Raw genomic sequence first — 25,529 nt, 5'->3', positions numbered from 1 at the left:
AGGACATTTTAACTGCACAGCACAGTGTTCCTAAATGACAAGCTAGGAAGTATGAAGCATCATTCCCTTCTGCCTTACTCAGAAACTTTTTCCTTGTCCATACGTATTGAACATAAATGACATTTTTTTTTCTTTTTGTTGTAAATTGCTTGGCTAATCGAGAGGTAGCATAAGACTTCATAAATGTTTTGGTTTCAAGAGTTAGTGTAAGTGCAAGACCACTGGGTATGTAGCAGACAACAACCTATGGAGCCATTTAGATTTGAAGCAAAACAAAAAAACACAAAGAATTCTGTTACTTGTTATAATTTCTACTGCATTGGTTAAAAACAGAGAGAAAATACTGATATTTAGTGTGGGAAGTCTTGACAGATGTCAGTCTATGCCCGACGAGGCACATGTCCCAGTAACTGATTCTCAGAATTGTGTTAAATGCTCGTTTAACACCTGGCACAGAAAACAAGTGCTACAAGCAAAATATTAACCTAAGAACATTCACTAGAGGAACCATGTCCAGGTATGTGTTCTGAATTAAGGAAACCCAAACCAACCAGAGGTAGGTAAGCACCCAGAAATAGTTAACACCCCAAATTGTGAAGAGCAAGGAGAAGGAAGCGTTAACTGAACAACGGTCTATGGCCCCAGGAGGGCAGCAGGGGGAGGGGGGGAGGGTGTGCTGCAGCCCTTCGGGCACAGACACCACTCACACCCACCACTCACACCGACGTCCAGGCAGGGGCGTGGGGTTAAGTGTTCCAACCTCTCTCCTCCCGCCCGCTGACTGAGTACCTCCCGTGTTCAAACCTAAGCACAATCCCTGGTGAGGCCGTCCCTAGGGGACAGCCCCTGGGGGTGCAGAGCCGGGGAAGGCGGGGGGATGTGGAGAACGAGCAGCACATACACACGTCCGTCACATGTGCCATTCTACTGTGTGGCTGCTACACACACAAGTTGCCCTCAGCCCTGGGGAAGCAGGTTTCTGACTCAGAGGGTGCAGTCTATTTAACTAGTTCTGAAGATTCACACTTAAGTGTTGTCGTTGAGATACGCTTTACTTCTAAAGACATCATAACCCACAATACATTATTTGGCTTTAAGCAGTCAATTACCATTTTAAAAGACTCTTAAATGAGGAAAGAGATCTTTTATATTTACCCACATATTCACCACTTCCAGAGCTCCTCTTTTCTTCCTGTAGATCCTCATTTCCACCTAGGATTTTCTTGCCGCACCAAAACTTGCTTTAGTGTTTCCTGAAATAAGGTCTATAGATAAAGTCTCTTTCATTTTGTTTCTCTGAGAAACTTTTTTTTTTTTTTTTTTTGCTATCATTTTTGAAAGATGTTTTTGATGGGAAATCGACAAACGGCAGGTGGTGGGGGTTTTATGTAAAGTTGTCTGTCCCTCACTCCGTTGTGTTCCAGCTCGAGTAGTTTCTGACCACAAGTGTGTGTGGTCCTCTGTTCTGTGCAAGTATCCTGTCTTTCTCCGGGTGCTTTACAACTGTTCTCTTTATCATTGGGTTTTATCCGTTTGACTATGAGTCCATCAGCAGGACTTTCTTCATGATCTTGAGGTTCTTTGAACTTCTTGAATATGTGGAGTTACATTTTTCATCATATGTGTAAAAATTTCATCTGTTATTTACTCAAATACTTTCTTAGGCCTCTTCTCTGCCCTGTCCTTCTAGGACTCCATGCGCATACACGTGCCTCGCTGTAACCAACTCCCTATTGTCTTTTCTTCGAGTCTTTTTTTCCTGTGTCCATCAGTTGGACAGTTTTTATTTTCACTCAAGTTCATTGATCTTCTATGTCTAATCTGCTCCTAATTCCATCCAAAGTTGTTGTTTTGTTTTAATTTTCAGATATTGTTGTTTTCATCCTGAGAAGTTCCACTCGGGCTTTTAAAAATACATCTTCCAATTCATCTGTCACATTCCTGTTTTCCCGTACATCTATAAAAGCTATTTGAATATCCTTATTTAATGCCAACTGCTTCCATTTTTTCTGTATCTTTCTAGTGACTGATTTTTCTCCTGGTTACAAGTCGTATTCTCATGGCTTCTGTATATGCCAGCTATGTTTTTGGATGCCAGACATTGTGGGTCCAGACTAGCTTTCGATCTAGGATTAATTACTTCACTACCAAGATAATACTCTGCTGGGAATCCTACCTGATGCCCCATGTGTTAGAAGTCGTTGCCATTTCAGGTGGTGGGAATTTTATTCCCAGCCCTACATTGATTTCTGGGAACTGTCTGGCGGACTGCTTTCCAGCACTTTTCCTGGACTCAGGAAATTTCTGGTCACACATGTGCAAATCAGTACTAAGCCAAAAGACTAAGCGGCCTCCTTGTAGATTTCTGCAGCCCTCTCTCTGGGAAGCTCCCTCCTCTCCAGTACAACTCCCTGCAAACTCTAGCTACTCTGGCCTCCCCAAATGGCAATTCAGCAATTCTCTTTGATTCAGCAAGACCACATTTGTTCCTTTCCCTGATCTGCAGCCTGGGAACTGGCACCAGGCACCAGGCTGGGCTCTTATGGGCTCACCTCACTCTCTACACCTTCTGCCAGGGATCACACACTTCCGCCTGTCATAGGTCTCGAAACCGTTATTTCATATACATTTTACAGTTTCTAGCTGTTCAAGGCAGGGGATTAATCTGGCCCTTGCCGCATCACCACAGCAGAAAGCATAACTTCACACTTAAAACACAGCTACCACTTAAAATTAACTACTTTTGTAACTTATATACAACACAACTCTATAGGATTATTTCGATAGAATCATGCTTACCAGAATTCTTCCAAACTATTAGGACTTCTCCTTCATACTGAAATCTCTAATTCAAGATGCTCAGTATTTCCTTTGCATATGTCTTCTCTAGTGTACCACGAATTATCCTTATTGACGAAACCCCCCACTCAATTTTTACAACGACTGAGTTTCTCCTCATGTTTAGGTCCTCTGATGAGAAGCTGTCACTCCTGACTACCAGGTTCTGCACTACTAGGATACTGATAAGACTTCCACACCAACAAGTCATTAACGTGTAATAAGCTGTGTGTTTCAGGAGAAGGCTCTTACGCTGTCTACGTAAAAATACCTCCCTCCTTTCTGAACTCTGCTGGGTGGGACCTGCATTCTCAGTGCACCGACAGGATTTCTCCTATCAGTCTGACAGATTTCCCATATTCACGGCACTCGTGCGGTTTCTAGATTACATGAGTCCTCTGATGAGCCATGAGCTGTGACTTCCTGCTGAAGGCAGTCCCACACTCACTGCATCCATAGTATTTATCTCCTGTGTGAATTCTCTGATGCCTCATAAGGTGTGACTTTCTAGTGAAAGACTTCCCACATTCACTACATTTATAGGGTCTTTCTCCTGTGTGAATTCTCTGATGTATAATGAGCTGTGCCTTCTCAAAGAAAGCTTTCGCACACTCACTGCACCCATAGGTTTTCTCTCCTGTGTGATTTCTTTGATGCTTAATGAGCTGCACTTTCTGAACAAAGGCTTTCCCACATTCACTGCACTCGTAAGGTTTCTCCCCTGTATGAATTCTCTGGTGCCTTAGAAGCTGTGGCTTCCAGGCAAAAGCTTTCCTGCACTCGCTACATTCAAAGGGTTTTTCTCCAGTATGGGTTCTCTGATGATGAACGAGGCTTGACTTCTCGCTGAAGGTTTTCCCACAGTCCCTGCACTCATAGGGCTTCTCTCCTGTGTGCGTCCTCTGATGTGATATCAGGCTTGACTTCTGGGTGAAGGCTCTCCCACACTCACTGCACTCATAAGGCTTCTCTCCAGTGTGAGTTCTCTGATGCGTCAGGAGCTGTGACTTCCCAAAGAAGGTTTTTCCACATTCAACACATCCATAGGGTTTCTCCCCTAAATGGGTTTTTTGATGTCTGATTAGCTCTGACTTCTTAAAGAATGCTTCTTCACAGTCACTGCACTGATAGTTCTTCTCTCCTGTATGAGTTACTTGATGCTTCACGAGCTGTGGTTTTCGGACAAAGGCTTCGCCACACTCCCTGCATTCGTAGGGTTTCTCTCCTGTGTGGATCCTCTGATGCCTAATGAGGAGTGAGTTCCTGCTGAAGGCTTTGGTACACTCATTACATGCATACGGTTTCTTCCCCGTATGAGTCCTCTGATGAGTGATGAGCTGGGACTTCCAAAAGAAGGCTTTCCCACAATCACCACATTTATAGGGTTTCTCTCCTGTATGTGTTCTCTGATGTGTAATGAGCTTTAATTTCTGGGAGAAAGCTTTCCCACAGTCACTGCAGCCAAATGGTTTCTCAACAGTATGCGTCCTCTGATGTCTTTTGAGCTGTGACTTCCTGCTGAAAGCTTTTCCACATTCGCTGCATCCGTAGGGCTTCTCTCCCGTATGAGTTCTCTGATGTAAAATGAGTAATGACTTCCTACTGAAAGCCTTCTGACACTCACCACACCCGTATGGTTTTTCTCCTGAATGAGTCCTTTGATGAATAGTGAGCAATGACTTCTGTGAGAAGGCTTTTCCACATTCGCTGCATCCATAGGGCTTCTCTCCTGTATGAGTCCTCTGATGTATAATAAGCTGTGACTTCTTATTAAAAACTCTGCCACACTCCATGCATAAATAGACTCCAGTATGTGTAATATGGTCTGCAATGAGCCACGACTCTCTACTGCTGGCCTTTCTACATGTACTGCAATCACAGTATTTTATTCCACCATGGGTTCTATCAGGTTTGATGTAGAATAAAAATTTCTTACTGAGCTCATCAAGTTTCTTTCTTCCAAGGTTATTTTTTGAAATAAGAAACTCAAAACGATGTTTCAAATGTTTTTCACCTGTGCCACATTTATGGGGTCTCATTGCTAAATGAACAAAGTTAATGCTTGAATGAAATATTTTCCTAAAAACATCACATTCATCGCCTCTCTCCATACTTCTAAGCTCGTCTTGATTATCCTGGTGCCACATTTTGAGATTGTTATCTAGCCAGACTTCTAAAAAGGAAAAAAATGAATCATACTGTGTAAATCCCCCAATGATTATGCTTATTGAACAAAACTTCTGAAATGGAGCCTAGGATTCCAGTTTAAAAAAAAAAAAAAATCTCCCAAATACAATCTCTCCTTATGGGACATGAAAAATGTTCACACACACTGTATGTTAACAAACTGGAATTTAAACATGAGAAACAGTAGGTTCCTGTACTAGCGTTACATTTAAAGAACATTCTCATTCAAGACCATCACCTGAATCACTGATATCACTAACTTCACCATCACTGAAACTATATCTTGGGGTTATCAAAGAGTTCTCCAGAGCTCAGCATCAACACTTTTATTTAGGATTTTTGACATTTTAACTGAATGTATATAATCTACGTAATGAATCTACATGTAATCCTATCAATGAAAATTATTCCAAACCACAAGAATTCTTTTAACATTAGGACAGGCTTTTTTTCACCAAGTACAATTGTTTGTGATTTCTACAACACGACCACTTATTGGATTATTTTTAAATGAATGTTTGTTTGCTTTATGATATCATTTATTAGCGATGGTGAGGTAATATTCCCAATATACCCTGAAAGATAAAAGATCTGCCAAGACTTCAAATACAAGGCAGCTACTTCTCTTCTGCAGGATTTTTTGGAGGGAAGGGGGTTGGGGAGGTAGAGCCTAATCTAATCCTCAGACATATCAGAATGTCCGAACAAGGACCAACTAGAGCTGCTGGTGTGGAGAATAAAAGGATTCAGTGTTTTGAGGTTGAGTGAGTGGACGTATTAATACTATTCACTGAGTGGCTCAGTCGATTAAACGTTCCAACTTCAGCTCAGGTCATGATCTCACAGTCTGTGGGTTCGAGCCCTGTGTCGGGCTCTGTGCTAACGGCTCGGAGCCTGGCGCCTGCTTGGGATTCTGTGTCTCCCTCTCTCTCTGCCCCTCCCCCACTCACACTGTCTCTTTCTCTCTCTCAAAAATAAACAAACATTAAAAAAAAAAGAAAGAGTAGGGACACCTGGGTGGCTCAGTCGGTTAAGCGTCCGACTTCGGCTCAGGCCATGATCTCACGGATTGTGGGTTCGAGCTGTGTCGGGTTCTGTGCTGACAGCTGGGAGCCTGAAGCCTGCTTTGGATTCTGTATCTCCCTCTCTCTCTGCCCCTCCCCGACTCATGCTCTGTCTCTCTCTCTCTCAAAAATAAATAAACTTAAAGAAAGGAAAAAAGAAAAGGTGATCAGGCTTTTTACCCCTTTGCTTAAAAACCCTTTGGTAAATACAAGCTTTCATCCTGACTCACATGCCCTTGCATGTCCTGGTCTCTTCCAACCTCTCTGACTTCGCTCACAGGCTCTTCCTCACTACTGCTCAGCCACAGTGAATGCCTTCCCATCCCTTCCATCCCAAAGGCCTTTTCTGCCTTAGGACCTTTTCATTTGCTGTTTTATTTGACACGCTTTTCCCAGCTTTCAGCAAGCCTGGCTCATTTCAGCGTAAACATCATTTCAAGAGCATACTAACAATACCCTGTTTATTTCCTTCCTGGCTCTCACCAAACAGGTAATCACCTTACTTCTGTGTCCCCCACGGGAATGTAAACCCTGGGGGAAGGGAAAAGGCTCGTTATTTTTCACTGCTGTATCCCCACGACACAGCACACAGCAAGTGCTCAACGCACGCAGGATCAGTACTGTTCACTCATAACTGGACTTCTTTTTTATTTTTTTTTAACATTTATTTATTTTTGAGACAGAGAGAGACAGAGCATGAACGGGGGAGGGTCAGAGAGAGAGGGAGACACAGAATCCGAAACAGGCTCCAGGCTCTGAGCGGTCAGCACAGAGCCCGATGCGGGGCTTGAACTCACGGACCGCGAGATCATGACCTGAGCTGAAGTTGGACGCTTAACTGACTGAGCCACCCAGGCGCCCCATAACTGGACTTCTAAAGCAGTGCCCTTCCGTGCCATTAATCTTGATCATTAACTTTGCATTTTAATACAAATGCTTCGTGTTTGATACTGAACTATTGAATAAATACAGTTTTGCATTGTCTTCTATATTAAAATTCTCTGGTCCTGTGAGGCTATTTCATGGCTACTTCTCTCAATTCCTCTCATTCTTCATAACAGCAGCTGTTCTAAACTAGTAGATGAACATAAAATCTATCTTCACAGGTGGTGGCTTCTAAGCTACATATACCCAGACCTAATAATCCATGTGAAGGGTACCCAGAGATCCATAATTTGAAATATTTCTTAAGGTGAGCAGAGACACTTGCTTAGATGAAAACCTTGGCACTAAAGAAATATTTGATAAACAAGAAAGGTCCTGCCTTACCTGGCCCCATAACAGTCAATTAATGAAACATTTAATCAGTACACACCATAAATCCTACAGACAACAGAGAAGAATACGTTATTTGCCATCTTTCTACGTGGGGAAAAAAACCTGTAAGATCTAATTGTTTAAAAATTCCAGATAATGTCTGACCAGGGCCAAGATTCCTACAATACAATACTAAGTGGGCAGAGACTTCAGAAAGGCTGGGAGTCTATAGTCTCTGGAGGTAAAAAAGGGGCCACCTGAAGAGAGGGACACTGTCTACGTGAGGAAAAGGTATGATAATCAATGGCCCACGTGCAGAGAAAAATGTATGAAATGCGTGGAGGAAGAAACTAGTTCTAATGCAGCTGACCCTGACTTCTGGGCCAAGAAAATACAAACCAAAACTGAATAAAATGCTGCTATACCATGAGTTCTTCAATATACATGTAGTTAAAAGATCACATGGCACATGGGGGTCTTGAGCCCAGCAGACGATGGGTTGAACGAGGAGCTTGGAGAAGACGAACCTCAAAGGCACCAAAAAGCACCACGGAGCTGACCGCACAGGGTCAGTCTGCACAGAACAGGGAAAGAGGCAGAGCCCCCTGAGCAGGTTCACGGTGTTAGCTTTTCATTCTGTATCCTTAGATTCACTGTCTGCTCTCTCTGGGTTTAAAACAGAAATCTGACCAATTAGAGGGACAAATTAGAGGGACTGACTCAGTGTTCCTTTAACAGGAAAAATTTATGAATTCATAAGGAGTTATGAGTAAAGAAGCCTAGCCCTGCAGGCTAGAAGTGCGGGAGAGAAGGGAAAGGAGACCGAGGAGCTGGGAAGAAGAGCCCGGCCCAAAAGCAAGGCCCTAAGTGCTAGCCCCCAACTTATGCTGCTGTATAGGAAAGGGGGTACGTGCCGCTATGAGCTCTGTGCAAAAAGGACACATCCTGATGTGGAGACCGGGAGAGAGAGCACGTGAAAACCCAGAAGGGACTCAGGGCACCAGTCCTGAGCCAACTCTAAAGATTTAGGAATTTCAACCAGTTTTATAAATAACATTTCAAACTAACTTTTCAAAACATTGTAACCTGACATCAAAAACCTTATTAAACTTTCACTGTGTGTCACACACCTGATTACCTCTCACCTGAAAAGTTCTGACTTAGAACTTCATCTATTATCCATGGCTCTTCCTTCTCCAGCTTGAAAATCCCATGAGGCTTGATAATTTGATAACCTGTTAATTAGAAAAACAGACAACTTGGACCCAACTGCTTGGGCTGACGGACTCTTAAACATGAAGAATATTTACCACGAAGGCTAGAAAATAAACCAAGTGAACCAAAATCTTGTGATTGCGTATCAAGTGATCCTTGAAATCTGTAACTCAAATCCAACATTAGTAAACATCTTCCAGGTGCCACAGTTACCAGACTCACGCTGTTTCCACAAGAACACTCTTACCCAAGAACACTAGGTTGCTATAGTTCTCCAGCATCACGTCTCTGTACAAGTTCTTCTGCGTAGGATTAAGTAGCCGCCACTCCTCCAACGTGAAGTCCACAGCCACATCCTCAAATGAGATCTAGAAAAGCGGATTTGCTGTTAAACCTGAATGGGCTCCATGCAGAATACATGCTTTCTTCTCCACGGTGCCAGGCAGCCGCAGGGACCCCTAGCTCCCGGTCCTGGTGCGTGTGTGTCACACTTCCCTCCTGAGTGTGGGCTGCACTTACGGGCTCACCTCCGCTGAACACAATAATGATGGGATGTCACTGCTGAGATCAGGTCACAAAGGAAGGTCACTTCCATCTGGGGAACCCTCCTTGCTCTCAGGGGGAATCCAGCTGCCGTGCCTTGAGGCAGGCCTGTGGAGAAGCCCATGTGGCCAGGCACTGAGGCCTGCCCACTCCCACGTGAATGAGCTTGGAAGGGGAGTACCTCCCTGTTGCACCCTGAAAGGACCTCAGCCCTTCCTAACCTCTTGAGCACAGGCTTGTAGGAGACCCCGACTGGGAACCAAATGTGAGCGCAGCTGGCAAATTTCTAACCCAGAGAAACTGTGAGATAAATGTTGATGTTATTAGCCACGGAGGTTGTGGTAACTTGTTACACGGCAATCGAGAACGAACATAATATCCTAACCGTGCACTATACTTTGAGAGAGAGACAAAATGCTAAAATATTTATCATTATGAATTTAGTTGTCTATCCATCCATCGATCCATTACAAAAGAATTTGGAACAGGTTGTATTTAAAGTCACTGTGCTTCTCAAAGAAGGTACCACTGGGTATTTGGGAACAATTCTTAGCTGAGGCCCACGTGGTGTTAGACCCTCAGCAAGCCTGGCCTCTATGTGCAAAACGACAGTAATGTTTTTTGGTTACTGTCAAAACCCAAACCGAACCTACATATTTATTATTATCATTATTTTAATATTTATTTATTTTGAGAGAGAGAGACAGAGCATGAGCAGGGCAGGGGCAGAGAGAGAGAGGGAGACTCAGAATCCGAAGCAGGCTCCAGGCTCTGAGCTGTCAGCACAGAGCCTGACGTGGGTCTTGAACCCACCAACCGTGAGATCGTGACCTGAGCTGAAGTCAGACGTTTAATCCACCGAGCCAGCTAGGTGTCCCCCCTGCCCCCCGCATTATCTACATATTTAAAACACTCTTCTCCCTCCAGGTGGTTTTGCACCCAAGTAGTAACAATTAACTGGCTCCTTCACATATCTTCTTGAACACATGTTTTGAGCATTAAGGCTCCCCAAACCAGAAAAAGTGTTAGAAATATAAATATGAGTAGAACAAAAACCATGTTCTTAAATACTTTTTGGTCTTTTCAGGCCAGGAAATAAGGTGTTACAAAGGTCATGAAACAAGTAGATACAGGGTTTTGGGACAAAAGGCAAAGGAACTACAATAACAAAAACGAAACGATGTGGAAGAACAACAATGTTGCAGGATTCACGTTATCTGAGTTTAAGACTTCCCATAATGCCCCAGTGATGAAGACAATGGTAGTATTAGACAAAAGTTGAATGAACCAGAACAGAGAGCCTAAAAATAGACCCCCCTAAACATGCTCGGTTCATTTCTTACAAAATGAATGCCATGAAGAAAGGAGTTTTTTCAACAAACGATGCTGGAACCCATAAGCAAAAGAATAAACCTCAACACATACCTCATACCATATAAAAATGAATTCAAAATGGATCACAGGCCTAAATGGGGGGAAAAAATCATAAAGCTCTAGGAAATAACCCGTGTGATCTTCGGTTTGGCAATGAGATTAAAATAAGAATGGGGGGGGGCGGGGAGGGACACCTGGGTGGCTCAGTCGGTTAACTGTCCAACTTTGGCTCATAGCATGATCTCACAGTCCATGAGTTTGAGTCCTACGTAAGGCTCTGCGCTGACAGTTCAGAGCCTGGAGCCTGCTTCAGATTCTGTGTCTCCCTCTCTTTCTGCCCTTCCCTTGCTCGTGCTCTCTCTCTCTGTCATTCAAAAATAAATAAACATTAAAAAAAATTTTTTTTTTCCAGTTTATTTTGAGAGAGAAAGAGCATGTGAACCGGGTAGGGACAGAGAGAGAATCCCAAGCAGACTCTGCACTGTCAGAGCAGAGCCCAATGTGGAGCTCAATCTCACGAAGCACGAGATCATGACCTGAGCCAAAACCAAGAGCTGGACACTTAACTTACTGAATCACCCAGGCGCTCCTTGGCAATGAGATTTTAGGTACAACACTGAATGCATGGTCAACTTAAGAAAAAAATCAACGAAATGGACTTTTTCAAAATTGAAATTTTTTCCTATATGAAAGACGCTGTTAAGAAAAGACAAGGCACAGACTATGACAAAATATTTGAAAACCACTTATCTGACAGAGCGTGTGTATTCAGAATAAATAATTCGTGAAACTCAACAATAAGAAAATACAATTAAAAATGGGTGTCTCTTTTTTTTTTTTAATTTTTTTTTTCAACGTTTATTTATTTTTGGGACAGAGAGAGACAGAGCATGAACGGGGGAGGGGCAGAGAGAGAGGGAGACACAGAATCGGAAACAGGCTCCAGGCTCCGGGCCATCAGCCCAGAGCCTGACGCGGGGCTCAAACTCACGGACCGCAAGATCGTGACCTGGCTGAAGTCGGACGCTTAACCGACTGTGCCACCCAGGCGCCCCAAAAAATGGGTGTCTCTTGAAACAAGGGAAATAAAAGCAAAAACGAACTACTGGGACCTCATCAAGATAAAAAACCTTCTGCACAGCAAAGGAAACCATCAACAAAGGTAAAAGGCAACCAGCAGAATAGGAGAAGATATTTGCAAATGACATATCTAATAAATGGTTAGTATCCAAAATATATAAAGAACTGATACAACACAACACCCCCCAAAATGTAATCCAATTAAAAATGGGCAATAGATATAAACAGACATTTTCCCAAAGACATGTGGATGGCCAACACAGGAAAAGATGCTCAACATCACTCATCACCAGGGAAATGCAATCAGGGAATGGCTAAAATTAACACAAGAAACAACAGGTGTTGGCAAGGGTGCAGAGAAAAGGGAACCCTCTTACACTGCTGGTGGGAATGCCAATGGGTACAGACCCTGTGGAAAATAGTATGGAGGTTCCTCGAGAAGTTAAAAATAGAGCTACCCTACAATCCAGTAATTGCACTACTGGGTATCTACCCAAAAAATACAAAAACACGAATTCAAAGGGATACATGCACCCCGTTTATAGCAGCATTATCTACACTAGCCAAGATGTGGAAGCAGCCCAAGTGTCCATCAGCAGATGAAAAGACACAGAAGACGTGGTATACGTACAATGGAATATTATTCAGCCATGCAAAAGAATGAAATCTTTCCGCTTGCAACAATGTGGATAAAGCTAAGTAAGTTAAGTCAGAGAAAGATAAATACCGTCTGATTTCACTCATATGTGGATTTTAAGAAACAAAACAAACGAGCAAAGGAAAGAGAAAGAGAGAGAGAGAGAGAGAGAGAAAGGCAAACCAAGAAACACTGTTAACTGTAGAGAACACACTGATGGTCACCAGAGGGGAGGCGGGAGGGGGGCATGGGGGAAACAGGTGATGGGGATTAAGAGCACACTCATGATGAGCGCCAGGTGACATATGGGACAGCTGAATCGCTGTATCATACACCTGAAACGAATCTAACACTCTGTTAACTATACTGAAATTAAAATAAGAAACTTAAAAAAAAAAAAACCTCTTATTTAAAAAAAAGTCAGCTAACCAAAAAATAGACAAAAGATCTTAACAAGCACTTAACTGAAGAAGATGTACAGATAAAAAATAAACATATGAAAATATGTTCAACATCATTTGTCAATAGGGAAATACAAATTAAAACTATAATGGGACACTACATACCTATTAGAATTGCTAAATACAAAACAAAAACAAAAACAAAAACAAAAACAAAACACCCCACACAAAAAGTGACAAATGCCAGTGAGGATGCACGGCAACAGCTCTCCTGCCGTGAAGTTGGGAACGCCAAAAGGGCAGTGACTCTGGAAGATGTGTTGGGGTTGAACAGAGACTTACTACTCCCAGGTACGTGCCCAAGGACACTCAAAACTTCTGCTCACCTCAAGATTTACGTTCAAATCTGTATGCACATGAACACAATTGCTAAAATCTGGAAGGAACCAAGCAGCCCTTCGGAAGTGAAAGGGTAAGCAAACTGGCAGGTTCGTACAAGGGGGTGCGATCCAGGGACCGCACTCAACAGGAAAAGGAGCCAACTACTGATTCAAACAAGGGCGATGAATCTCGAAGACACAAGTGAAAAAAGGCAGTAGCAAAAGGTTATACACTAATGAGTCCATTCTATGACATTCTGGAAAAGGCAAAACTGCAGTGACAGAGAACAGATGAGTTGCTGCTGGGGTTAGGGACGCATGGAGGTGAGACGGGGAATTTCTGTGGAGGCTGGAGCTGTTCTAAATCCCAACTAGGATGCTGGTCATGTTAATTTATACATGTCCTGATCACGAGGAGCCCTCCCATGGGCCAAGACATCTGGATACGCTCCCAGTGAGCTTGTCATTACCCGTGTGGATGCTCAGGAGCAAGGCCCCCACACTCACCAACAGACGTGCCCCGTCAACCCAACGTGGAGACCAAACCTGCCTCCACCACAAAGCCCTCGAGTATGTGACTGATTGCCACCAGGACCCAGAAGACGCTGGCCCGTGGAGACTCAGATTCCGTCCTCAGTGGGGCCTGTGCACGTGCCGCCCGGGGCCATCAGAAGAGGCTGAAACGGCCTGGACGTCACGTCTGGCCTTCCACACGCTGGCCGTGGCTAGAAACCGCCCAGACACAAGTTCCTGTGCCGAGGGCCACGACGTTGACAGGTAGCTCTCATTGGGCCCTCTGCCCCGGCCAGAGGGTTTCACTGGACTCTGACTGCAGCTGACACCCTCTTCAAGTTTGGTTTAGCGTCCCCATGGGTTCCACTGACTTGGGCCACACTATCCAGGCACTACAAGACCACATTTGTTCCTTTCTGCGGTTCCCTGGATTCACTACATGAGAACGGCCCCAGATGAGCCATGCAGTTGTCTCAGTGGACACTTAAGGACAGACTTATGTGACTGACGGGAGGGGTCAAGATAGCCCCAGCCCAGATTACACAGCTCAAATGGGCATCCTGGGGCCTCAGTGCAGTAAGTCCCCAAAGGACACTTCTCTTTGCTGCCATGTGAAGACCAGGCTGTCTTCACAGACACACCCATCTTCCACAGTTACTGAGACCTCAGGCTCCATGGGGGACACAGCAAAAGGCTTCCATCCCCTATGACCTCTTCCTGAAGATTTGACGAATGTGAGATTATATAAAACTGTTTTAAAATCTTTTGAAAATTCTGGAGGTTTTGTTAGCTGATTCTTAAACATGATGCATCTTTCCGGTTAAGTTAGATAAAAATATCTGTACCTCTTACATACACCCTTTCCAGACAAAGCGTCTGGACGAAAACAGATGAGCTTTTAAAAAGTTGTGGGAGTGCCTGGGTGGCTCAGACTTCAGCTTAGGTCAGGATCTCATGATCATGGGATGTCCCAGCATTGGGCTCTGCATTGAGTGTGGAGCCTGCTTGGGATTTGCTCTCCCTTTCTCTCTCTCTCTGCTCTCTGTCACTCTCCCCTGCTTGTGCACGCTCTCTCTCTAGAATAAAAATTAAAGATAATTTAAAATAAATAAAGTTTTGATTACTAAATGGGGTACACTGATACAACAGAAAAACAAAAACAAAATCAACCTAGCACCCGGGGAAGCATGGGGGTACAGAAGTACATGAATGATGTTTGTTCTCTGGACTTGCTCCTAAAAGCTTCCCCCTCCTCTTGGAAAAAACAAAAAGCAAAAGACACACCTCCCAGTGCTGCCTCTCCAAGCTCTGGCGAATTCTCTGGATTTAGACTGACTGCTGAGCCAAAACAGATGCCTTCCCGACAGGGCTGACTGGAGACAGCAGACGGCAGCCTCAGTTCCTGTACTTTCCAGGAAGAGCATCCCCAGAAGTTGCCCACATCTAACAGAGTGGACTAATAAACTGGGGTCGTGGACACAGCGATTTGGAAGTAAATGCCCCAAGCACTTCCTCTAAAGCCAAGGACTAAACTACATTATTCAGACTTGACTAGAAACCCAGGGCAGAAGGGCCCACAGTGGAAAGCCACACTGAGGGCCGGCCCTGCTTGAGGTACCCTCCGTAAATCCTTTGTTTCCAGAAAAACCACACGTGTCCTCTAGGGTTGCACTTCTGACCCCAACCTTCGTGACACTCTCCATTTCTTGAGTCAAGAAAGTGAAAAGAGCTAAAGGCAGATACACCCACGCCCAGCTTTTGCCAACAGAAGCAAAGATATTTCTATCCAAAATGTACCAAAATTCCAACTGAGAGAATGTGGGGACCATCTGAAAGTTCTGTAGTGGCCAATTCTGCCGATGATTTAGGTTTCCTTCCTAAAACTGGAACACAGGTAAGATGGGTATCGGGGCCCACTGTTTCAGTCCTGAAACAAACTCTGTTCTGAGCTTTCCTTCAAATTTGTGCCCTTAGCTCACACTGAGGAACTCTGTAATTTCTTAGCACCGCGAAATATGTTTGTTATAGGGCTGCTATTTAGGACTGTGTCCACTCTCTCATCCCCATCAATAGCTGTCCAAATATTTTGGGCTCTGCATCATCAGCAAGGTTTGCTTCTGCTGAGTAACCAGTCTGCTTTTCGTCAGAGGAGACCACGTAACTATTCCCGCTTCCCTTCCTGTCTCCACTTCTGGGAACATCTGAGGACAGCGGGCAGCTCACCTTCCTGTACATCCATGCTTCAACTTTAAGACTTTTGTATGATTCCACAATCCACTTCGTTCTTCTCTGACATCTTCTTTCCCAAGTTTGTATTTTCTGATTATGACTCAAATGTATTTAGAGCTTTCCTGCAAACCTCTCATGTCTACATATAAAAACTGCCAGATAATAAACAAGTAACTCACCTGTGATTTGATCATTTTCAGCTGCTTGGAAAATCTGCTCTGTTCTGATGCTCTGGAGAGAGGCCTCTGGTCAAATGTCTGTACACTGAGAATGCACCCCTAGTCCTGAGGCCTCTTCTTTTTTATCTCACATGAGTTATCTTGTTCCTCAGAGCCATGCCCTGGAGATGCAGTGGAATTTCATTTTAGATGATGTCATTAATCCGGGACCCTATCTCGGATCTCTCTTCCTGACAACGCCCATCGGGTTTAGTGGGTAAGAAACAGGGCGGAAGTCTCGACTGGGCCAGACTGCATCTGGGCCGGGCCTGCGCCACACAGCACACTTGCAGCCCTGGCCCGCACCTGAGAACGCCACGTGAAAGCCACACGTCTCACTGGTTCGGCCAAACATCCCCAGAGGAGCGTCACCCCACCAAATGCTCTGCAGAGGTCAACAAAGTTCAGGAACATAACCTTGGCTCGTTCAATCTGCAGCAGTATTTCCCGGGGACACAGGTGCTACAGAGTAAAATGCAACTTATCTCTAGGCAGGATGGTAAAGGGAAAATGGCTGTTAGACCAAGATGGTGAAGCAGCCTGGGGTGCTGGCTTTCTACTCCAAAACCAGCCCTGCAGTGAAAAGAAAGCCTAGATCAGAGAAACTAACAGAAACAGTAAGAAGAGAGGCCCTGGGGGAAGACTAAGGCTCCCGTGTGGGTCTGAGGCGGGGCGGGGGGAGCCACATCCACGACAGCGAGGAGGCGTGAGGAACCTTCCCCGTGGTGCCTCTCGGTGCGCGCCAGGACAAAACTGCCTGCCCTTTCCCTCAGAAGCCAGCAGGGACAGCCTGGGCCACACTTCCAAGATCAAAATCCCTGCAGAGTGAAGGGGCCGCAGAGATGACAAGGGCTGCCCTTCGTCACCTCCCACAGCCCTCCGTACAAGGACGCTGTCCACACCTGCTGCTCAGGGTCTCTGACCCTTGACGGCAGGAGATGCTTGAGGGGGTGGTGGGACAGCACTGTGTGTTCGGCAGGGTCCACGTTGTCGGCCCTGGCGCCCCTCCCCTCTCCTCCCCTTCAAAGGTGCAGCCTCAGCCCTCCCCTAGTGCAAATTACCCAGAGTGCAGGAGAGCAGCTAACACTCTAGAGGAATATGCATGAGCTCAGAGGCCAGTACAGGCAAATACAAACTAAAACTAAGAAAAAAAAAATTAATTCTCCCTCATGCAAAAAAAGGGAAAAAGACTCCCGACTCCTCTTCGCAAAGTATTTACTTTCGAAAACCCACAACCGTACATTCTCTGTTCCTTTGAGATACGAATAAATCTCTTCTAAAGCTAAATAAGCTTCGTCCAGCTTCCCACCCCAAAACATCTTTCTTAAGGACCTAGGAGCTATCTCTTTGAAATCATCGGGAAGATACACCCCTATTTCCCAATCTCAGGAAGGGCAGGGGCCTGGCCAAGTGCCTGACTTTGGCAGCTGATGTCCCGCTGCAGTCCTGTCACCAACACAGAGGTCTATTTTCCCTTTGGATAAAGGTGATTGGCTAACACAAACAGCCACCCCAAGTGCCAGGTAAGTAGCATGAACCATGTGCGACACATTATCATTTATCTTGAGACCACGTGGACATGGGTTCTTCCGGCCTGGCTGGAGAAAAGAGGGAGATTTCTTTCTGCCTTTGCGATCTCTTTAGCAGGTTGTCTGTGAAGCTCACTGCATTCCAGTTTAACTGCTTTTCTTTTTCTTCTGCTTTTGTGAGATTTGGGGGTTGGCAGATTTGGGTTTTAATTATTTCCCCAACAGACCAAATAACCAGATAACTGAGTACAACCACTATTTTAAAAGCCTTTTAAGAGATCACAAACCACCTAACAGATATCTCAGGCAGAATTTTTGGAACAAATGAACCAAGGTTTCAGCTAAGTATAATAAAAAATACTACATCTTGATGTGTACACATACTTACACTTTGAATTCCTCCACTGCTCATGGACCAGGTCACTTACATTCAACCAGATACAAGATCAGAGCCGGGGACTCCACAGCATGAGGTCACAAAGAGATGTCATTTCCTTCCTAAGAATACACCTAAAAGGAAATGTTCAAAAATCACAGTACCCAGTAAACTTGGGGACAAGAGGGACAAATCCCACCTTTCGCAGCAGCCCTGCCAAGAGAGGTCTGTCTGGCACTTGTGGTCTCTACCTGTGGTCTAGGGTGTTTGCCGAGCACCTAAGCTCCTGGTGCTCCCAGCTTGGTCTCCACAGGCTGACAGGCTACTTAAGAAGACTGGACACGGTGGACTGGTCAGTGGGCACTTTTCCAGCAAATAAACAGAACAAAGAGATAATATAGTACCTGTGGAAGGTTTAGGGCAAGAGCTCTTTATTTAAAGGCACTGTTCTATTAAAGAATAGGTGAGGGTGTCTCCAATGTCCCAATGGACATAGAGACAAATCTGCTGCAAATGAAGATAGGAAGTTATGCTTGGATGTTAGTGAACTGCCAGGTTTTGCCCCAGGGCAACTAATAAGAGTGGGGCCAGACCAGGCCCCCCCCCCCCCACAGGCAGTTACTACCCACCCCAAGTTGGGCCAAGGGCTGGAAACAGACGAGACAAAGCTGCTCTCATCACCAGATGCTGCTTGGTCAGCAAAGCCCATGCCCTGTGCAGACAGTGAGCAGGCAGGAGAAAAGAAACATCTGAACACATCTTAGCCTTGACCTGACCCTGTACATCAGCTTCTGACATCATCTCCTGAGGGCCTTGAAAGTCTCCCACCTTATGATGAAGAGAATGGAGGGACGACTTGGGGCAGTAAGTGGAGACATCAACAATATAAGGAGGTTCCCTTATATTGAGGTTCCCACATCAACAATATAAGGAGGATCTTGTGGGGCAGTCAAGAAAGAATCGAAAGACAGGCTGGATTTTGAATATTGACCCAAAACAGTGGTAGAGGGCAGAGCAAGGGCATCCAGAGCAGGAAAAATTCCTAAAAGTGGGAAGGGAGAAGAACGACAGGGGTTTTGCCCACTTGTGGTGTATATACATAAAAGTCAGATCCCCCCAGGGAAACTGGACTCTGTTTAGTCCAGTGTGAAGAGTGCAGGGCTGGAGGGCAAATCTCTGAGAAAAGGTTCTAGGGGAGCAGAGAGCAACATTCAAAGGTGAAATGCCTCTTTCCAAGATGCCCAGGAAGCTCTCCCGGACACAGTTAGGGGTCTCAACAGTCTGGGAAGCCCTGAGTGAAAAAAGAGAGCTGTTGCCATCCGAACCTGGGGTCCCTGAGATCAAAGGCCCACGTGCCCCAGGAGCTTCTGTCCAGCTTGGACCCCTTTGGGGTTGATGCACGCATCTTCTCTCACCTCTGGAAAAGGGAATGTGCCGACCATACTAACATCCCAAACTGCCGCTCCCGTTTCCTCCTTCAGGATCCCGACATACTCCTGCACCCCGCCCTCACACACACATGTACATTCAGCACTCTCATGTACACACACACTCACACACACATGCACAGTCTTGTTTACGGGCCAGGAGAGCAGCAGTTTGCTGAATGCCTCTCCCAACCAGGCCCTGTTCTGAACACATGGGGGAGACAACTTAAGGTCCCAAGACAGGGTCCCTGTCCTCTAAGAAATGCATTCTAAGATGGAAAACAAGTAAATAAAGTAACGTCAGACTAAAAGAGTGCTCACGGGAAACTTTAAATGTGACAGAGGAAGGGGTGGGTGGAGGGTGCTCCTTCCCACGGCCAGAAAAGGCATCCTGGAAATGACTTTTAGCTGAGTCCTGAACAGAGGATGGAACCCACTGTGGACGCCTGTGGGAAGAGCATGCCCATCAGGGAGCACCACACTCAAACGGCTGGAGCTAGAGAGAGCTGAAGGCGGTTCGGGCAGAGAGGAGGGCAATGAGGCTGAACCAGCTGAGAACGTTTAAGTGAGGAAATATTTCGGTAAAAGGAGCCGTCACTGACCAACAAAGTGATGTGTTGGGTGAGAAAGACCAAAGAACAAAAGAGAATATGGTCATTTAACAGAAGTCACTCTGTGAGAGTCTTGCCTGAGCCAACGCATGGTCAGCACTCATTGAGACTACCCACACCCACAAACACAACCACACAGGCCCATAATCACCAAAGACGGCCTCGATCACACACGAGGCCCAACAGACCTTGCATGACTGAACCCCCAGCCACCCCACCCCACGGACCAACCTTCAGCATTCACAAGGCTCCCAGTTCCCCACCCACCCACCTGAGAGTTCTCCAGCCCCCATTTCACTGAACACAACAGGGACCTCACAAATTCCAGACCGCACAACCACTGAGCCCCATAAGCCCCACTCCCACTTATCCCACTAGCCCATCATCCCACTAGGACCCTCATTATTGATTCCACAGGCCGCCCCTCCAGGACCTTCAATTACACCTATGGTAGGTCTCCAGTGACTGCTCTACAAAGCCCCCGATCACCAACCCCCAAGTGACAAAACCAACGCACAGAAGTGCATCAACCAATGGAATCCAAAGTCTCTCCACAGCCCCGCCCCCAATCAGATCCCCTTAGGACCCTTCATTCCTGATCATTCCAGGCTCCCCCTCGCTCAGCCCCAAGCACCCCGCGTGGTCATTCCTATAGGTCCCTTGACTGATTATGATGGCACAGCCCCTCATCACTGATTCCCACAGGGTTCTAAACACTAACGCCGAGAAACCCGTCACTGGCTCCCCTACACTCCCATGCAGTAATCTCAGCAAAGTCCATTCATTGACTAGGAATGGAGTCCGTGCAATCCTCAACACCGAGTCCCAAAGGACCCCTACAGAATTCCCAGCCCTCCCTCCTTCAGTTGCCCATCCACTCACCTTAACAGTGCCCCAATCACCGGTTCTCACAGACTGAACCCAGGGGATGCCCAATCCGTCATCATACGGGGACCCCAACCACTCACTTCCATGACACCCCACTTTCTAATCTACCCCACGCTCACCCACCATTCACTAGCACCCCCTACAGATCCTCACCATCGTCACCTGAACGGGCCGCCAGCTCCGCCCTGCCCTAACACGCTACCTCCAATGACTCTAGTTACTACCCGCACCGTCTGCTCGCTCACAACCCCCACAGGCCACCCCCACAGGCCACCCACCAACTCGTATCCAGACCTTGTCACTGACACGCAGTGCCCCAGTCCCTGACGCCTCAACCACAAAACCTCCCAAACACAGGCACAGACCACTCAGCAGCACAGGCCACCCCGGTCCTCCCCCTCCATCGAAACAGCTACCGCTGAACTGCCAAATAGAAGGTAAAGAAATATCTTATTCCACAGTTACTGCAGGAGGCGGGGGGCATACTACAATAGGGCGAACGCTGTGGCCGGAAGAGTTGCCAGCATCTACGCAGGGCAAAGACCTACGTGGTTCCTTCCACGGAAAGGGAGATACAAGGTCAGAAGAACCAGGAGCGTGGAAGGAAAGGGCAGGACGATCAGAGAGTAGATCAGACGAGGGCAGTTCTCGGGAAGGAGGGGGCGCAAAGCAGCTCAGGTAGGGAGTGAATCAAAGTTCAGGGCCCGGGGGGGGGGGGGGGTAGGCGGGGGAGAAGGAGGCTTAAGTCCCACAATCGTCTTCTCCTGACTGCTCAGTGGGGACGACAGTCCAGCTCATCGCTGGTGGGGCAAAGCATGGGAGTTTGGAGGCCTGCTCTCCGGCCGCGTCATCGGCCAACAAGCGGGCACGTGTTACGCAGAACACACGCTTCCTGGAGCAGGAGACGGGGGCGGGAGACGTCTTAACCTTCCTGCTTCCCGGGAGCCCAGCGCTCAGTACAATCCAGCACTGCCACCAACCAACAGGCCTTCCAGTCGAAGAAATCCTCGGGCCGCCAATTCTGAGCTCCCCCAAACACACCTCCACGAAGATCTTATGGTCCATCCACACCGGGCCCACTTGCCGACCCGGAGGCATCTAAATCACTGACGAGCAGAGTCCTAATCCCTCCGGAAAACCACCCTTCGGCCGCATCCCCGACGGCACACACTCGCCGTCCAGCGTCTCCACACTGGGGCAGCTTCACGGACTTCCTCTCTCCCGACCCCTGCCCCTCATGCCCAGAACTGCCAAGCCCACGAGTCTCGGCCTCCGCCCAGAGCCGCTCCCACTACGACTCGCGCCAAAGGGCCCCATCACCCACTTAATTCCCTCCGCCGGCTCCACAACCACTCGTCCGCCGCGAACCCCGGCTCACTGATGTATCACAGACACTCCAATCCCTTGACCCGCGAGCGCCCCACGAATGGGCCGGCTCCACCATCTCCCTCACAGCCTCCTCGTCACCCACCACCACAGGCGGCTCCGCCAGACCCCCAAATCTCCCTCCTGACACCCACAGTCGCCGCCCGCCACGCCCGTCCCATCCCTACGCGCCCCCAGGCCCCTAAAGCTGCCCCAGAACCGCACCGCACCGCCCCCACGCCACGCCCCACCCGGACCGGAACCGGCGCCTGCGCTGCGTGGCCGGCCCCCACAAACTCCCCCCCCGCCCCCGCCCCGGGTCCTCGTCGCACCCGGCTCCGGAGCCAGTTCGTGCGCGCGTCAGGGTTCACCGCGGGGCCCCCGCGGACATCAAGGCCGCCCCGGCCCCCGCAGCCTCGCCGCGTCGCCCCTACCCCCCCACCTCAGGCTTCGGGCCGCTGCGCCGGGACTCACGCGGCCCACCTCGGAAGTGTGCGCGCAGAACTACATTTCCCAGAGTGCCGCCCTCCCTAGAACTACATCTCCCAGACGGCTCTGCGGCGCACCTCCCCGGATTGGCAGGTCGGAGGTTTCCGATGGACCTCCTCTCCCGCGCTGCCTGAGGCTTTCTGGGTCAGAAATGTCAGGCGGAGCCGCTCTCCTCAAAATAGGTCTGTGGGTGGACATAAATGTGTCACCAGGAGGAAACTTCTGTATCCTTTACATTTCTGATGCTAAAGCGAAGTCATTTACAAAGTCAAAGTAAGTGAAGCAGGTAAATTCTAGTGCATCCAACTCAGCACTGACCAAAGTAATGAAAATAAATGAAATGAGGGCTTTAGGGAGAAAGAAACTTCAGCGGTGGAAAGAAGAAGAAATTAACGAATATAAAAGCAGAAGTTAGGGGCTCAGTCGGTTGAGCGTCTGACTTCGGCTCAGGTCATGATCTCACGGTTCGTGAGTTCGAGCCCGGTGGCGGGCTCTGTGCTGACAGCTCGGAGCCTGGAGCTGCTTTGGATTCTGTGTCTCCCTCTCTCTCTGCCCCTCCCTCACTTGCACTCGGTCTCTATCTCTCTCAAAAATAAATAAACATTAAAAAAAATTTTTTGAAACAGAAGTTAAGGAATTAAAACAGCAAAAACTTGAAAACCCACGTTTTTAAAATAAAATATAAAATCATACTAGAAATTTTTATCAAAAAATGGGGAGGAACAGCAAAAACAGCTGGTAAAGAGAAAATAGAAACAGCCATAAAAAACACATTTAAGGGGCGCCTAGCTGGCTCAGTTGGAGGAGGGTGTCACTCTTGATCTTGGGGTCCTGAGTTCAAGCCCCACATTGGGTATAGAGATTACTTAAACTAGGCCTGTCTGGGTGGCTCAGTTGGTTAAGTTTCTGACTTCAGCTCAGGTCATGATCTCGTGGTTTATGGATTCGAGCCACAAGTCATGCTCTGTTGAGACTCGGAGCCTGAAGCCTGCTTCGGATTTTCCGTCTCCCTCTCTCTTTGCCTCTCTCTCTCTCCCAAAAATAAAATTTAAAAAAAAATTAGAAAAAATTAAAAAATAAATAAACTGAAAAAATTAAATACTTGTAAAAGAATATTTTACTCAATTCTTTGTAGTATGTTAATAAATTTGGAAACCAATGAAGTACATGTTTAAAGGAATAGTTAGGTAACTAACTTATTTTAAAATAATATCCATGTAGAACTAAAGCCAGTGTTAAAATGCTTTCAGCTCCTGGCTCAGATGTTTTAATGGGTGAATCTGAATCCTCCACACTATGAAAGGACATAGTTCTTGCCAATTTCCAGAAAAATCTAGATCGGAGGGAAGTTCTTCTTAACACAAAGGTAGCAAAATACTTATGCCATAACGAGACAAAGGTTAAAAAAAAAACCCAAAAAACTATAAAGCAATCTCAGTTCTGATATTTTTGTGAAAATTATGAAAAAATAGCAAGTGAAATCAAGCAATATTAAAAATACATATGAGGGCGCCTGGGTGGCTCAGTGAGTTGAGTGTCCTACTTGGCTCAGGTCATGATCTCGCAGCTCGTGAGTTCAAGCCCCACCGTTGGGCTCTGCTGACAGCTCAGAGCCTGGAGCCTACTTTGGATTCTGTGTTTCCGTCTCTCTTTGCCTCTCCCCCAACTTGTGCTATGTCTCTCTCTATCAAAAATAAATAAAATGTTAAAAAAAATACATATCACAACTAAGTAGAAGGCATTGCAGGACTTTATAAACTAATGTAATTAGTAATGTAATGTAATTATTAAAGATTAAAGGGGGAAACGGGCATCATCATCTCAATGGATACTGAAAAATCATTCAATGAAATTCAATCTGGAATGTGTATTTTTAAAGAATTTACTCATACAGGGGAGCCTGGGTGGCTCAGTCGGTTAAGCGTCCAACTCTTGATTTCAGCTCAGGGCGTGATTTCACGGTTCCTGAGTTCAAGCCCCGTTTGGGTTCTGCACTGACATTGCAGAGCGCGGTTGGGGTTCTCTCTCTGCCTCTCTCTCTCTCTCACTCTCTCTCTCTCTCTCTCACAATAAGTAAACTTAGAAAAAAAAAAGAACTGTGTTACAGCTACAGTTTTTTTCACATTTAAAATGCTCATAAAATTTCTCTCAAGTAAGAACTCTCAGATATGGGGATGCCTGTGTGGCTCAGTCACTTAAGTGTCTGCCCTCAGCTGAAGGGAGCTGCCTCACCCGAGTAACCTCCTTGGGGTCAGCCCATATCCAAAAACTGGTCAATATAAGGTTACAAAGTCCCCACCCCTTTACCTCAATTTTCTTCATCTCTGAACAACCAGTTTCAGAGATTCTGTGAAATTAGTTGAGGCCTCTGTTGTGAAAGCATCGCTGTTCAACTTTACCCCTCTGTCCGGTCCTGCTTCCCTCATTCCCGCACGGTGGTCGTTCCTGAGAGCCGTCCCTAATACACCACCCGTTCATTATAAAGTCTGTTTCCCGCAAAATTCAACCTACTGCATGCGTATACTTACTGTCCTAGCTAGCTTATAAATCTTAGAAAAATAAATTTGTCTCATTCTTTGCTGAGTCCCTTAAGGGAATAGACTTAGATTGTAGATATTCTACAAGAGCACGGTAATAGGAAGATCTAGAAAAGCTAAGACTGAGAAGAAACTATTACGGGGGTGCCTGGCTGGCTCAGTCTGTGGAGCACATGATTCTTGAAATCAGGCTTGTTGAGTTCAACCGTCATGTTGGGCGTGGAGCCTACCCAATAAGGAGGAGGAGGAGGAAAGAAAAGAAGAAATGGTGATGTAAAAGACAATTCCAAAAATGAAGAAATAATTATTCTAGGGGTATTCCATATAAATTAACCAACCAATCCAATATCTAATAACAGCCCATTGTTTCC

At 46.4% G+C, this 25,529-nt stretch overlaps 1 protein-coding gene across 2 annotated transcripts; it reads right to left on the bottom strand.

The window, feature by feature from the left end:
- Positions 1-293: 293 nt before the first annotated feature.
- On the bottom strand, positions 294-20,090 carry ZNF605 (zinc finger protein 605). 2 transcript variants are annotated; one of them, XM_043557219.1, is made up of 6 exons: positions 18,093-20,090; positions 17,854-17,975; positions 15,898-16,058; positions 8,809-8,929; positions 8,492-8,581; positions 294-5,011 (listed from the first exon to the last, which is right to left on the bottom strand). In XM_043557219.1, the coding sequence occupies exons 3-6, from the start codon at positions 15,910-15,912 to the stop codon at positions 3,219-3,221; spliced, it is 2,019 nt and encodes a 672-aa protein (XP_043413154.1). In that variant the 5' UTR covers positions 15,913-16,058; positions 17,854-17,975; positions 18,093-20,090; the 3' UTR covers positions 294-3,218. The 2 variants fall into 2 exon arrangements, with proteins under 2 accessions (XP_043413154.1, XP_043413153.1); XM_043557218.1 differs by having other exon boundaries at positions 294-5,014; positions 17,856-17,975.
- Positions 20,091-25,529: the final 5,439 nt, after the last annotated feature.

The sequence above is a fragment of the Prionailurus bengalensis genome, chromosome D3 (genome assembly GCF_016509475.1).
Source record: "Prionailurus bengalensis isolate Pbe53 chromosome D3, Fcat_Pben_1.1_paternal_pri, whole genome shotgun sequence".
Classification (NCBI taxonomy): domain Eukaryota; kingdom Metazoa; phylum Chordata; class Mammalia; order Carnivora; family Felidae; genus Prionailurus; species Prionailurus bengalensis.
This window is presented reverse-complemented; position numbering and strand designations above follow the sequence as displayed.